General features: G+C 45.8%; 2 protein-coding genes across 2 annotated transcripts in view; one reads left to right on the top strand and one right to left on the bottom strand.

The window, feature by feature from the left end:
* Positions 1 to 455: 455 nt before the first annotated feature.
* SLC25A27 (solute carrier family 25 member 27) lies at positions 456 to 12,391 on the bottom strand. Its single transcript, XM_076332649.1, has 9 exons — positions 12,138 to 12,391; positions 10,412 to 10,603; positions 9,553 to 9,637; positions 7,535 to 7,657; positions 6,661 to 6,773; positions 4,859 to 4,943; positions 4,092 to 4,184; positions 3,633 to 3,735; positions 456 to 1,470 (listed from the first exon to the last, which is right to left on the bottom strand). Exons 1-9 carry the CDS (start codon positions 12,238 to 12,240, stop codon positions 1,399 to 1,401), a joined length of 969 nt encoding a protein of 322 aa, XP_076188764.1. The 5' UTR covers positions 12,241 to 12,391; the 3' UTR covers positions 456 to 1,398.
* A 15-nt stretch (positions 12,392 to 12,406) lies between these two features.
* The window catches only part of CYP39A1 (cytochrome P450 family 39 subfamily A member 1), a 33,051-nt gene continuing 31,000 nt past the window's right edge, over positions 12,407 to 14,457 (top strand). The window contains exon 1 of the mRNA XM_076332647.1: positions 12,407 to 12,514. The gene's annotated coding sequence lies outside the window, so the exon portion shown is untranslated. The remainder of the gene's footprint in view (positions 12,515 to 14,457) is intronic.

Genomic DNA, 14,457 nt, shown 5'->3' with positions numbered 1-14,457 from the left:
AAGAACTCAGATTAGTTTCTCAGGCTGACAACTAGAAAAGTAACAGTATTTCTGAACAAAAACTTCTGACCCCCTCAAAATGGTGAGATGAATTTTTTCCAGGCTGGAATCGCACACCCAAATGCATGCAGCCACAACAGATCTACAGTGCAATCAAAAGTACAAGTGCAAGCCAAGAAGATGACCAAACTGTATTTAATCAGAAATTGGTACATTGAAGATACTAGTTACAAAGACTAGTCTGGAAGAAATCCTGAGTATTTACTCGGGGAACTAAGTCTTGTACAGTCATTTCATTACTAGATATTGCTAAATCAAAGCCAGCTTTGTTCTGTCTACATTATGATTGCTTTTATACTGCATTTTTGCATCCTGATTGCCAAAGATAAGCCTAGTGACAAACAGCAGCAGTCCCCTTTCCTATGAAATCTGGAAAGCTTTAGGTTTTTAAAAAAAAAAAAAAAAAATCACTCGTATTCAAACATTTTGTGTTTTTTGAAGGGAACATTATTTTTTCACCTAGATTTAAAGTGGGCAGAGTGCATATTTCCATGGAAAAGTAATTTAATGTACCTTAATGACCCAGTCACCACATCAGCTCTGGGACTTTCAAAGGACAAGTAGTTCGACTCGGTCCTGTGGACAGCATGCGTATTATGAGTTCTTCAGGAGGGGCAGAACAAACTAGGCTTTTGATTTCCTGGGTACAGGACTGCATTTCACTCATAGATATTACTCAAACAGTTGAGTGAAGAGGTCAGGTGGTCTATGGGAAGTAAGAGGAGCACAACCCCTTCCACCTTTTGTGCAAAGCAAATTTGAAATCAGGTAAACTGCTTTGATCTTTTTCAGTTCCTAGCACTACAGGCTTGGTTCGCTGAGGCATCAAACTAATGAGAGGTAGTTCTTTATGTGTGTGCAAATGTAATAATAAAAAAAAATTCCCAAATAATTTTATAGACTGCTTAGCCACAGAAGATGTTCAGTGCTGCGTTGTTCAACCTGCTTTTGTCCTTAACAATAGGATGTCCTTAACAATCTCTATTATCAAACAAGCAAACAGTATTATATTCTACTTGCTTGGTAGATTTTTTTTTTTTACCTCTGCTTACTGCTTCAGAAAGCAGATGCTGGCTGCCAGTTGAAGTATTATTGTGGCAATTTTATCCCATGGATAACTTAAATTTCATATAAGAGTCTGACAAGCAAATAGTATCCTTAAGTCATGGCTACTCCTAACCAGTGAGGACTGGATTTGGGGCAGCAACCTATACATGTGATCCTGCTGCCAATCTCCTAAATGAATTGGTTCCCTGTGGGATTGGGATGCCTTGTGGAATGAGAATTCAGCTTTCCGATTCTTCTTTGTTTTGTGAATATTGAAGTGGTTTCACGATTTTAAAAAGAACTAACTCCACAGATCCTTCTGATTTGTTCATACGTAAGCCAGAATACCAGTGACCAAGGAGCCTGTGAAAGCAAACACTGAAGTTAGAGGCTTAAACCAGAAATGACCCAATAAATAAACCCATTAACTGTCTCCTCTTAAAAATCATATTCTTAAGCTGAATCTCACATTATGTCTTTAATATAAAACTCGTAGTGTTGCATATGGTTAGGGCTACCCAGTCCTTCACAAGACACCTAAAACTTTTTTTTTTCCAGCTTGCCAACCAATAAATGTTTGACCTGAAATGTTTCATACTTGGGGGCTACTTCAGGCTGAATGCTTTTTAAAAAAAATTTTAAAGGGTTTACTTGTTCTAAAACCTTAATCGGAAAATTACACGGTTCTCCTCTCTCTCTCCTTGCCAACTGCAAGGTCCTGCACCTGGGTCGGGGCAACCCCCGGGATCAACACAGGCTGGGGGATGAAGGGATTGAGAGCAGCCCTGCCGAGAAGGACTTGGGGGTGCTGGTGGGTGAAAAGCTGGACATGAGCCAGCAATGTGCGCTCGCAGCCCAGAAGGCCAAGCGTATCCTGGGCTGCATCCAAAGCAGCGTGGCCAGCAGGTTGAGGGAGGGGATTCTGCCCCTCTCCTCTGCTCTGCTGAGACCCCACCTGCAGTCCTGCGTCCAGCTCTGGAGCCCTCAGCAGAAGAAAGACACGGACCTGTTGGAGCGGGTCCAGAGGAGGGCCCCGAAAATGATCAGGGGGATGGAACACCTCTCCTGTGAAGAAAGGCTGAGAGAGTTGGGGTTGTTCAGCCTAGAGAAGAGAAGGCTTCGGGGAGACCTTCTTGCAGCCTGTCAGTGCTTAAAGGGGGCTTATAAAAAAGATGGCGGCAACCTTTTTAGCAGGGCCTGTTGCGACAGGACAAGGGGGAATGGCTTTAAACTAAAGGGGGGTAGATTGAGACTAGATCTAAGGAAGACTTTTTTTTCCGCTGAGGGTGGTCAAATACTGGCACAGGTTGCCCCGAGAGGTGGTGGATGCCCCATCCCTGGAAACATTCCAGGTCAGGTTGGACGGGGCTGTGAGCAACCTGCTCTAGTTGCAGATGTCCCTGCCCACGGCAGGGGGGTTGGACTAGATGACCTTTAGAGGTCCCTTCCAACCCAAACTATTCTATGATTCCTCGCATAAAATTTATATCCTGCACCCATTTAGTTGAGAAGCTCTAGGTTTTTTTTTTTTTAGCAAGAGATGGTGTTTGGCAAAAGGCTGCCTTGTGCCTAGGAAACACCTTTTCCTGCTCCTCTGAAACAGCCGCTAAACATTCCCAAAATTACAAGCCTTTGGGAAATCTAAGTTGGTGTATGCTCCATGGAAATTTTTAGCTTAGTAGTAAACTTGCAAAGACCCCATCAATACTGAACGTGCTCTGGCTCAGGGACATGGGGACTGAGCAACTGAGCAGAACCTTCCTGTAATTGCTCTCACCAGAGGCTGCGGCCACTGTTGTGCTCAGTTACATTAGAGAAGGGAGGCTTTTGCCTTTGATCTTAGTGCTCAATCTGGTAAGTTAAACAGTGTCAAGACCTTGAAGCCAGCTGGCAGAGTCCAGACGTAGCCATACTGTTAAATTCTTACAGACTTAAAAAAAAAAAAAAGGTGGTCACATCTAAATTTGCTATTGGCAATTGTCCCTTGCCCAAACTAACAGTCTAGACAGCCAAGTTCCAGCTCCCAGGCTCCAACTGCTGCTTGGCTTAATGGTACAGATGTAGCTTTAACAGCGCAGCAGTTGCAAGAGAAAGCCGCTAGGCTGAATACAAGAGGGGCAAGGGTGAGATCTGGGATGGAGCAGTAATAAAGCAATTCTGGGATCAGGAGAGGAGGAATGAAACTGAGAGGGATGCAAAGGGACTCCAGGGCTGGGAGCAAGAAGGGAACAAAGGAGAGTTTAGGAAGGGAGAAAGGAGGGAGCCTGAAATTATAACAAAAGCAAGGAAAATCGCTTGCAATTAAGCAGGACATCATTTTCCAAATTAAAGAGATGCAAGAGGCAACATGGGGTAAGTGACACTGCATACAGTTGTGTCAGCCACTACATTCAACTATGCTAACTGCAATTAAATAAATCAAGAGACCCAAATAGTTTTGGAAAAGTGTTGACACAGAAAGAACTCCTTACATTTTAATGCCACATTGTTCAACTGTCTTGTAAAGAGAGTTAAAAGGCACTTACCATTCGCATCCAGGTTGGTATAAAGCCTTTGTATAGAGACATAAACCCTTCACCCTGTACCGTTTGAATCAAGCAGTCCATGGAAGACTTATACAGCAGACCCCTGGCAATGTGCAAGGAGAACAAATACTGTTAGGATTACAAATAGGCAATTTAAAAAATTCCACCCCCCCCCAAATCATCTGTACCAGATAAATTTGTACAAGCAAGAGCTCTTTTGTAAGCTCACTGGAGTCTCATCAGAACTGAAATCCACTAAGTAACTGGGTATGCTTAGGTGGCCATCGCAACAAACCCCCTGGACACACAAAACTAAAACAATAAAATGATCATCAGAAAGATGAAGAGCAAATCAGAGACTTAGCACTTCACTCCCAGTGAAATCTCACTCCCAGTGAAATCAGTGAGACTCAGGGTTTCAATTTTCTACTGAAAACTCAGTCTCTGAAGTGTCTGTACCTTCCCTGCTTATCTCTCGGCTGATTCATTATCCGGGTTTTGACAACATCAGCAGGAGTTCCCAGAACAGCAGCTACCAGGCCAGAACAGCAACTGTCAACAGCAACAGATACTTAAAGAAACTAAGATTTATCACAACAATTTAAGCATCATGATTCCTGTTCTAATAATATATAATATAATAAAACAGTTATCATAAAATCATGAGTAATACCTCATAACTTAACTTAAACTTGATTTGGGAGGAGGCTTGCTAGTATTGCTCTTGCTCAGATGTCCTCCCAGCACCAGCTTCCCTCACCTCTGTGTGCAGTTCTGAGGCAGGGATAAAGGACCCACAATAGGCAATTTATGATATTGTTTATATAAAGCAGATTTCTTCATAATTTAAGGGAGTAAAAGAGGTTGTTCTGCAGAGTTTATATTGCTCATTCTTATGGTTTGCTAAAATTAAAACTAGATTGGATAAAATAGTAGCAGTTCTAGAAAAGAAAATTCCTGTGCTCTCACAGGTGTTTGAGGTGTTTAAACGCATCGGCAAAGCACTTCCAGTGAGGGCAGTTTTGTAGCAATGGTTGCATCTTTTGTCATGTCTTTTGTACAAAGATGTCCTCTCAGGCAAAAAAAAAAAGTAGTTATAAAGGTGCACTTTGTCAGCAGTATCACGACCAAAGAATAGGGGGTTCTGCTGGCACAGAGAGGCAGATCAAGACAGCAAGGCTGGAAATACTCCGCGGCGGAAAAGGGGTAATTGGGGAATAGGGCACCTGGCAACGCTGTGAGTCACACTATTGTCCACAAGCGGCGTGTTCAGAAGCAAAAAGTGTTTCACTGAGTCGTAAGTGGTCAGATCTGTAAAGAGGATAATGAGAAAAAACAGCATTGCAAGAAGTAAATGGTGGCTGTGCTGTTCATTACTGACATAGGATGGAGGCTTGGCAAGACCTAAATTTCCAGTGCAGCTCCTCCCATTGGCGCAGCTGGCACTACGCCCCCAGTTTCTGGTGACAGTTGTGGCATCTAGGTCCTGTCGTTCGATATGTGAGTATGCGCTCCCTTCTACTACCATCTTCTCTGATTCACCCTACAAATGATAAAATGGATCCCAAATGGAAAATTCTGCAAAATAACTCATTAACCAAACCCAAAAACATCACTATAAGGACAGTTCTACCTCTCCCACCTCTGTGCAAGTGTTATAAAAATGTTAGAAATGTTAGACAAAAAAATGTAGATGATGTCATGGAAGTTACATCATGTTCTGAAAGCAGACATGAGTTACGGCGTCCGGGCATCTGAATGAAAGACAGTGATCTGAAAGTTAACAGCAGACCTGGGTTGCATTTCCAATGTCCTGACCTTGAAACTTAAGAGCCCAGCCTACTGACCAGGATGACCCTCCCAGCACTTTGTGGTGCTTTACAGCCCAAACACACCCAGTGGAGATCATTTCCCACTTGTAAAAGAGTTTGCTTGTTTAATTTTACCTTAGTTAATAGTCTTTCTATAGCCCTCATTTAACAGTTCCTGCTGCAAACGTTATCCATCCAGTGATTCCTTTACTGCTGCATAGCAAAGTGTAAGCTTACACCACCTCTGATTTTCTATCTTCAAAGATACTTTTTGGTCATGCTGCTAATCTATCCCTGTGCTGAATGACGTAGAAATTAGTAGCTGTCATGCCAAAAAAATTTAAGCATGCAAAATAAAAAATTGCCAAGGCAATGCTATAATATGTGCCACCAAGCACAGAGCAAGTGTTTATGGTGGGCACCCACAGGCAATGTCTTTCGGTCCCAAAGACATCTCCCTCCTTACTTTATAAACAGAACCTCAGGAAGGAGAGCAAAGACCGTCCAACAGATCCTAGCCGTTTTGGAGAGGCACAGGAAAGCTCTATCTGTATGTGGAAGGAGTGAGTGCGTCTTGGATCAGCCGAGCGCTCAGGCAGCCACTTCACCTTATAACCCTCAGTCCCTGCCTGAACTACACTGTAGGTGTACCTGTCTGCAGCTCCATCACACCATGCCTGGGCTGTGGACCTTATTGATCTGGACACTGACCCATGGACCGTCTCCCTAACTCAGCCTTGGACCTCTTTTATCACCACAGACCTGCTGGTGATCGCTGAGCTGTGTCTGACGCTGGTGACCCTCACCAGACCTGATGCTGACGCAGCTTCCTGGCTTGGCCTCAGACCTGCCTCATTACCACATGCTTTCCCGAGGATCTGGATCTCAGTAGAACCTGGCTGCCTTCGCTGGCTCTACCCTGCTCACCGTACTTGGGCACCAGGGAGCTGGGTCGTGGCTGGCAAGGTCCTTGCTCTGCTGGCTGTGGGACCCCCTCAGCTCCCAGGTCACCATCCCTCAGGCTCAGGCACAAATTGTTACTTTTAAGTAACTTGATTTCCACAGGAATAAAATGCTCAAGGCAGAAGTCACCTGCAGTGCGCTTCAAACAGGTCCCCAGTGTAGATAACCAAGAGACGAAGATCAGGGGAGCAGCTGAACTCTCCTTAAAGTTTACATGCGGACTTAAGCGCTGCAGACCAAGTTATGAAATTTACCTCCCATGTTCACCAGAGCAGCTCTCTGGACATTTGGCACCCATCCAGCCCAAAGCCCCCGTATTCCTCCTTCGGACAGGATTTTCATAAATGCGTGGTGCACTCCTCGAAACCTGAAATCAATATGCAACTAGTAAGTAGAGAGCCCAGCTATGGAGAAATCTTTGCATGTTCCAGCACTTAGCTTTGGCAGGTCCTCACATAGGAAAGGCAATTTATAGCTGCGAGGATCTGGCCCTCCGGATCCATTTTTTGATCCATTTTTGGATCCATCTTTGACTTTCATGCCATGATATTTTACCAAACGTACCGGTTGCCCTGGTAAGCAGCAGTCTGGTCGCTAATGACAGACGACCCTTTGATCCCACAGCTGGGTTGCAATACTAAATGTACGAGACACCAAACGATGCCAGCAGTTTTGGATGCAAAGAGCAGTGTGCCCTGGTATCTGCAGGAGGGTCTCGAGCCCTGCTGTCTGCAGGCGACCCAGCCCTTCCCTGCGCCTGTGCATCCTGCACGAGCCATGTTCCCCATCCTTTCTTCCAGCTTCCCCTCTTCAGAAAGCATCCTTCCTTCCCCCCGGCAGAGCCCTGGCATGGACATGCTGCACATGTAGGATGGCCGAGGGTTTGTGGTCTCTGGGACCAATACATCAGAATAAGAAAGGTGAGTATAGATGGAATAAGGAGGAAGTCTCAGACTCCCCACCCTCTCCACTGCCCAGAGCCATCACGTGCCTCCCAGGCACTGCTCTTCCCCTGAAAGGGCTCCGAGCAGCTGGGGAGAGGGGGTGGCAGAAAACAGAGACAACCACACCCTCAGCCAAAGAGTAATCGTTAACAGGAAAAACCCACCAGCTTCAAGAGGAACCGACCTTAACGGCTTTCCTTCCAGCTTCCTTTTTCCTTCCATCTGCATCTGCACCTTCACCAGATCAGTTGGGCTGGCGAAAAACTGTCCGATGGCACCTGCAGACATGCCTCCAACTACAGCTTTCCTGCCGAACAGGGAAAGAAAATGTGCTCCAGAATACACTGAAAATCTTTACAAATTGCGGTGCTTGAGCTGAAGAGTTCAGCAGCACGACCCAGGTGAAACAAGTGTAAACGGTTATTCCTTTTATTAACAGCCAAAGTTAAGGTAATAATTGTGGCAACTGCAGGTAGTTAAGGTAGTCAATAATACTTCTGTCAATTTTAAGAAAGGTTTAAAACTTATCTTGGGGGAAAAAAATCAAGTTATTATACATCACCAAGATGCTCCGCTTCCTCTCCAGGTTACACTATGCTCCTCGCTTAAGGTTTAAAGGCAGGATGGCAAGGTACACAAGTAAGGGATGGTGCTCCATGTATTATAATAACTGAATGCCAGCCTGAACCTCTAAACTGCTTGCTGATAGATAAAACTTTTCTTTATCTCCCGTTGCTGCTAGATGAGTTGTGTTAATTTTCTGGTTCTACTTATTTTAGTAGAACCAGAAATTTCATTATTATCCCTAGTTCCCTCTTCCATAGCATCAGGCATGACAAGAATTGCGTATTAGATGTTATAAATCCCATCCTAAAAACAGTTTCATTTTGGACCCAAGATTTGATTTTGGAGTGAAATACTTGATTGGATGTGATACTGTATATGATTATAAAAGTACGACTGACATTTTAACAATAAGAACTTGACAAAATTACCAAATTTTGCAAAACTTACAGAAAAATCTGCTCCATTCCCCATGGGCAAAGAGTTAATTTTGTGGCTATATACTGCTTGCATTGTCAAAAAAGGGATTGCATGAGATTTAACTGTTGCTGAATTGAACTTGCAAAACAAAGACTTTGGGTTTGCTGTTTATAGGGAACATTTGTCTCCTCGGGAAGGAAGCACAGATTTAACTTAGGTTGATGTCTGCCATACACACAAGAACAAAATAGAGTCTTGTCTTTCGCAGTCTGCCTCTTCAGTAGCCAGGAAATTTCCATCTCTTGGGCTAAAATACACCACCAGAATCAGCAAACCTGCCTATTCTTACACTCCCTGTTAATAATCCAATGGCATAATAATTTCTTACCCAGGAGTACGGCAAGCAGCAAAACGGCAAAGCGTTGCCATACTGCTGCTGGACAACATGTAACGGGACCCATCCCTCCAGCAGCTGGAAATCTGAGATGTCCCACCCCTCACTTCTCTTCTGCAAAGCTCCAGAGGATATTTGACATGTCCATCATACTTTTGGAAACGTGTGCTCACCCTGTGTGGAGCTAATCGAGCTCTTGGGTGACCTCGGAGCTGAGCAGGGCACAAGCTGCAAGTCCAGTTTGGCTCAGCTGAACCCCTGGTTTGCGTTACCCAGGCGGCTGTAGGATTAGTCAAGGTTACTCACGCTGGCGTCAGGTTTGTGCAATAGCTCACTGCTTCTCCAACAGCCGGCGCACACAGCTGTATGGTCAGCCACGACTCACCTGCACTTCCCAACATCCCCCGGCCCACGCGGAAATGAAAGAGCTGCCACTACATCACAGACCTTGAGTCATGGTAAAGCTGCCCTGCCTCCACTCTCACCCAGGCTAATTCCTGCCAGCCCAGGACAGCTGCTCCTATCGATGCGGTTTATCATGTTTCTCCATCTCTTTAGTAGAGTATCCTTATTAGAGTAATCATGGTCCTAGTTAAGCCTCTGAGAAACTTACTTCAGTATTTCTTAGTCCTGTTCCCAGCTGAATGAAAAGATAGTGCCCTGAAACTAAAATCAGAAAGTCCGTATCAGTGCTTAAACCCCTACTTTATATTTACTCTCTTTAGGGTAGGTGAGCCATGAGGAAAAGACAGCTTTTAGGGCTGCAGGGCTCCTACAGTAAGGACAATCCCCGAACAGGCAAAAGCATGAATATGCAACGTTACCAGAAAGGAAAGCTTTCATCTTCAGACCTGCCAAGCACGGAGTCTCGGAGATGTTCGTATGCAACCATCCGAACGCCAGAATACACTGTGGAAAACAAAAGCAGGAGACAATTCTTGGGTCTGCCATTTCTGGAGGTCACACTGTGATAGAGAGGTGAAGAGATTGGTTGTAAAACACCCCGGAGCTTGCCTGGGTCAGCTGGTCACTGCTCTCAGGTCTGTGATCAAAATGGGGAAAGCGAGGGGGCCGGCTGGTAGCAATGCTAGAGCCAGAACTTTTCAGCATCAGAGAATCTCTCTGGCTGAGCCATACGTCTGCCAGGAGGCAGCACGGCTTATCTCCACATGCTAAGGAGATGCGACTGCGTTGCTTCCCTCTCAGCTGGTGCCAAGCACAAGACCTCCCACAAGTGCTTTTGAGGTTTGTTGCTGTCACTGTATTTCCAAATAAAACACAGAAAGCTGTGACCTGTGGCCAAACCGCTAATGCATTTCTTCATCCTAGTGCTTGCAACCTTATCTTTTTTTCCCAGCCCGTACCCACTTCCCTCAAATAAAAGATATTTATTGTTCTGAGGACTCTGAGTGCTTACTTGCACTGAAGACCTTCCTGCAAAGACCACAGGGAAATTATATTTTGTTTTCGCAGAAGCCAGAATAAGGCTGTGAAGGAATGGGCAAGAGAGGGAAGAGAAGAGATTGAACCAGAATCCCATATATTTTGAAGTGGGATTGCAGGGTAAGCTGAAGAAGTCTTCACAGATATATTTAAAGTACAACAAGATGCTAGCTCACTCCAAAAGGCTGTTGGCCACAGAAGGCAGGACCCAAACTTGTCCCATCATGAGCAGATAATCACCTATGTGGCGGTAGACGGCCGGCGTGGCTCCTTGCCAGAGCTTTCGTAAGCCCTCCTCTTGCACAATGCCAGCCGCGGTGCGCAGCATGCCGCGGTAAGGGACCGCCTGGCCGGCGGCAGCTCCATTGCGATGAACGGCAGCTTCACCTTGGACCTGCAGTCGAGTTTTTGTGAGATCCAGGGGAAATGTCACTGAAGAGAAAGAGCAGGGAACAGACGTGACTACGGGTGCAGCTGCGGGGAGACCTACCACGCTGGTAACATCTGCACCACAATCCCCCCTGCCAGGCGGCCAAGGAGGCCGTGCAAGCACCAGCAGGCAGCAGGGACCGTACCCAACGGGGGTGCAGGCAATTCACGGAGAACAGGAGATTCACGTCCAGGTCTGTTAAAAGTGGCCCTGGGCATGAGTAACCAAAATACATTCCCGTCGAACACCAAATCTTTCTCCCTTCTTTCTTTTTGCGGATTTGTTATGCGATACGCATACTTTCCAAGAGACTCTGGATTAAAAATCCTGTTCCAGTTGCTCCCCCTGAATAAAGATCAGTCAAATCTCTTACTGAGCTTGTGGCTTCTCCAATTCTGCCCAGCATAGTGGCAGCACACGTTACAGTCAGGAACAACCCCACAGTGGCCAATGTAATGCAGACACAACATGCAGGTGAGCATCTATCCTACGAACCAGCCTAAAACCTGCTGCTTTTCTGACACAGACACAAAAATCATGTTTAGCCTGTTATTTCTCTCACTGAAATAACTGGTGGCCAGGGAAGATGGTCCAACTCGATCTCAGCTTCCCAGGGCTGCTCCTGAAACAGTATAGGTACATATTTGCTGCCCCTACTTTCATTTCAAGGCCCGGAGTGTCTCACTGGGTGATGGACCTTCCCAGCCTGTCTCAGGCGGCGAGTGCCCAGGAGCAGGGGTTGTCTTTGGTTCGATACCTCCGCAACACACCATGCTACAGCGTCCTTCCAGAGCAGGACTCAGCGGTACTAGGGGAATACAGTCACCGCTCAAAGCCTCAGCAGATTTAGTGTGTGTTTGTGCATTGTTTGGTATTCATGCTTAAAGATTAGCAACGATTGAGAAGTTACAAATCATTAGAGCAATGCAACAGATTCTCCTGTAAGAGCTTGTAGAAATTATATAGAATATGCTGAGAAATATTCCAAATAAGTTACTGGTCACAAAGTAGTGCTACGCAGATGCCAGCGTGCTTCTTTCACGCATTTCAGCAAGCAGTTGACTATACTCCATTTTTACAGACATCTCTACTGTAACCAGAAATGTAAGATTTGATTTTTGTTTGATTAACCTGCATTAACTATGAAAAGCAAATTCCTGAAGAAGTCAGCCCCTTGCTACTAACTTAGGCAACAGATCGTCCTGCCTCTTTAGTCTTCTTCCAGAAACCCAGCAAGCGCAAAGCTTAAATTAGTCACAACTGCTCTGTGTTAATGACTGCAGCCCTTCGGTCTCGGAGGCAAAGATTTCAACCTGAAAAACCCTCCCTCCAGCCACAGTCAGCTGGCATAAAACACTTGCAAGGCTTAAATTAATTGAAAAGTCGCGACGAGCAGAGTGGAACGAACAGATTTGCTGGAGCATAAAAGCCGGAGCGAACACTGAGGAACGAGGCATCCGGGGACTGAAGATCCCCCTGCCCCCCGTAAGTAAATTTTGACCCCCTTCCCTCTCGGAAAATCATGGTGAGTTGTACCTAGTTCTGCCACAGCCGCTGCACAGGCTGACAAAGCGAATTTGCTGGCTCGGGGCCATCTCTCTGGAAGAGGTAAGCTCTTGTCTTCTTCTGCAGGTGACATCTAACGTCTAACATGAAACAAGGCTAACCAGCCACCCTGCGAGGGTCTGGAGCAAAAGCAGACCCTAACTCAGCTCTGTTCTGGGTTGTTTAGGAGACAAATTGCTGAAGGTCATGTTTCTCCAGCGCCAGCATCAGGAACGGCAGCAGCCCAAGTGCCTCCTGCAGAGCTGCAAGGTCCTTGTGCAGTGACACACGAGACTCCTGCGCAACAGGCTCCTGGGAAATGTAGTCTGTCACCAACGCTACCCTCTGCCAGGAAACCGGCAGTGCAGGTACAGTCACACGCACAATTTTGTCCATTATCTACGTGAAAAAAATGCATCATTAATGAGACCTCAAGAATATGAGAACGCATGTGGGGTCTGTTTGCTTTATGGGGTGCTGTCATTGACAGCTGTGCCTCGGGAGCCCCAAACTGCGTCCCCGTGTCAAACAGCTGCACAGGCATCCGAGATGGATGAGTTGATCCAGATCTGGTTTAACAAAAGCGGCATTAGCAACAGCTACATGCCGAGCTGGAGTGCTGGAGTGCTTGTAGCAATTCACGTCTCCTGGGGATTAGGCACAGAGCAGTGCAGTTTGAGCAAGGGGCATGCAAACCTGGGAAGACAGAAGCCAATCTCTGCCCAAAGCCCCATATGTGAAAAGTTTAAAGCTTTTCCTGGCTGAATGCTGAAGCCCTGTTAATTGTGTGCCAGTCCTAATTTCTCTTAAGTTAATGTAGGCATATTTAGGTTCTCATCATGAAAAAAAAAGGGTAAGGTGTGCTGTTCAAGAGAAGCTTTTTATTTATCATTAAGGCTCAGTTGAATCACTAAGTTAATCATTAGCTGTTAATCACTAATCCTCATGCTGAGGATTTGAGGATTTTTTAGGTCACAGAAACTTATCCCAGAACACCTCCCCACACCCCTGTCTGACTGCCCAATATTTTGGTGCGCGGTCCCAGTCACAACGGTTCAGACAAATGAAGGGAGCATTGTAGGTGAAATATTCAGCTAAAATCAGATGAATTTATCTTGTCGGTCACCAGTAATCAGTATTAAATTGGATCCTTCTTTGAGTTAGAATTCATTAGAATTGATGCAATGATAAACTACCGACAAAACCCTGATTAAAATGGGAAGAAGGCATATTGCAATTTAATGCAAACATGCCTGGCTGCACTGAGGGTACGAGTGGTTCGGAGCCTTATTCTAGATAGTTTATGCAATCTGCTGTTGGCACTTTTGTGCCTCCCTCCATAGCTATTCTCTGGGCTTGGGTCACCTTGTGCCACTATATATCAGCCTGTATACCATCGATTTGTAATTTAGGCTGGAGAGGACCTCTAGAGGTCATCTAGTACAATCCTCTGCTCAGAGCAGGGATAGCTTCAGAGTTACATCAGGTTGCCCAGGGTCTTGTTTGGTCACTTTCTGAAAAGCTCAAAGGATGGGGATTTCACAACCACAGCCTGCCCTGGTGCTTAACCACTTTGTGAACATTTTTACCTTACATTCAGTCAGAATTTCGCACGCTGCATCTTATGTCCGTTGCCTCTCATCCCTTAGATGTACACCTCTGGGGACAGTCTCACTCTGTCTCCTCTATAACCATGCTTTAGGGGGTGGAAAACGACAACTAGATCCCTCCTTAAAATAAACCCCATTACACTGCGGCATCCTATGGAGAGAGCAGCTCTCCATGGTCATTTTTAGTCTGGGGAAATAAGTTCTTTTTTAAACCAGACTGATTTGGGGATGGTGGTGAGGAAGAATTTTCTCTTCCCACAGGATCTTTGAAATGAGCCTGACCTAGAGACGGACGCTTGCGTGGACAGCTCTGTGATTCGTGGAGCAGCGAAGGGCCAGTGCTCACGGAGGTCCATCAAACAGCTGTAGTTTATATATCCCCAAATCCTGAGGCAGACAGCTCCAGCAGAGAGGACCCTTCCTATTTATTTATTTCAGTTTCCAGTGAGACAGCATTTTCTGGTTTCTGTCCAAAGCCAATGGCAGTTTGATCAAAGGCTGCATATGCAGGGAGGGAGCGTGGACTTCAGATGCGATGGAAACACAGCAGCAGGGTCTGGGAGGGCTGTGTGCTGCCGGAGAAAGGCAGCCAAACTGCCCTGGCCCTCTCACCTGCTTCCATCAGTGGTGACTGTGTTACTTGACATTGGGAAGACCATTAACTATTACCTGCCCAGGACTAGGACCTAGTCTGAGGAAAG

The sequence above is a fragment of the Aptenodytes patagonicus genome, chromosome 3 (assembly GCF_965638725.1).
Source record: "Aptenodytes patagonicus chromosome 3, bAptPat1.pri.cur, whole genome shotgun sequence".
Taxonomy (NCBI): domain Eukaryota; kingdom Metazoa; phylum Chordata; class Aves; order Sphenisciformes; family Spheniscidae; genus Aptenodytes; species Aptenodytes patagonicus.
Note: the sequence above shows the minus strand (reverse complement) of the source record. Positions and strands in the feature narration are given on the sequence as shown.

Bases quoted from the DNA above. Each gene is read 5' to 3' on its own strand.
- SLC25A27 (XM_076332649.1), bottom strand. From the start codon at position 12,240: ATGTCACCTGCAGAAGAAGACAAGAGCTTACCTCTTCCAGAGAGATGG. The intron at 4,185-4,858 runs GTGCCCTATTCC...TGCTGTTGACAG, and splicing joins GTGACTCACAGCGTTGCCAG to TTGCTGTTCTGGCCTGGTAG. The intron at 1,471-3,632 runs GTAAGTGCCTTT...TTGCTTTCACAG, and splicing joins TACCAACCTGGATGCGAATG to GCTCCTTGGTCACTGGTATT.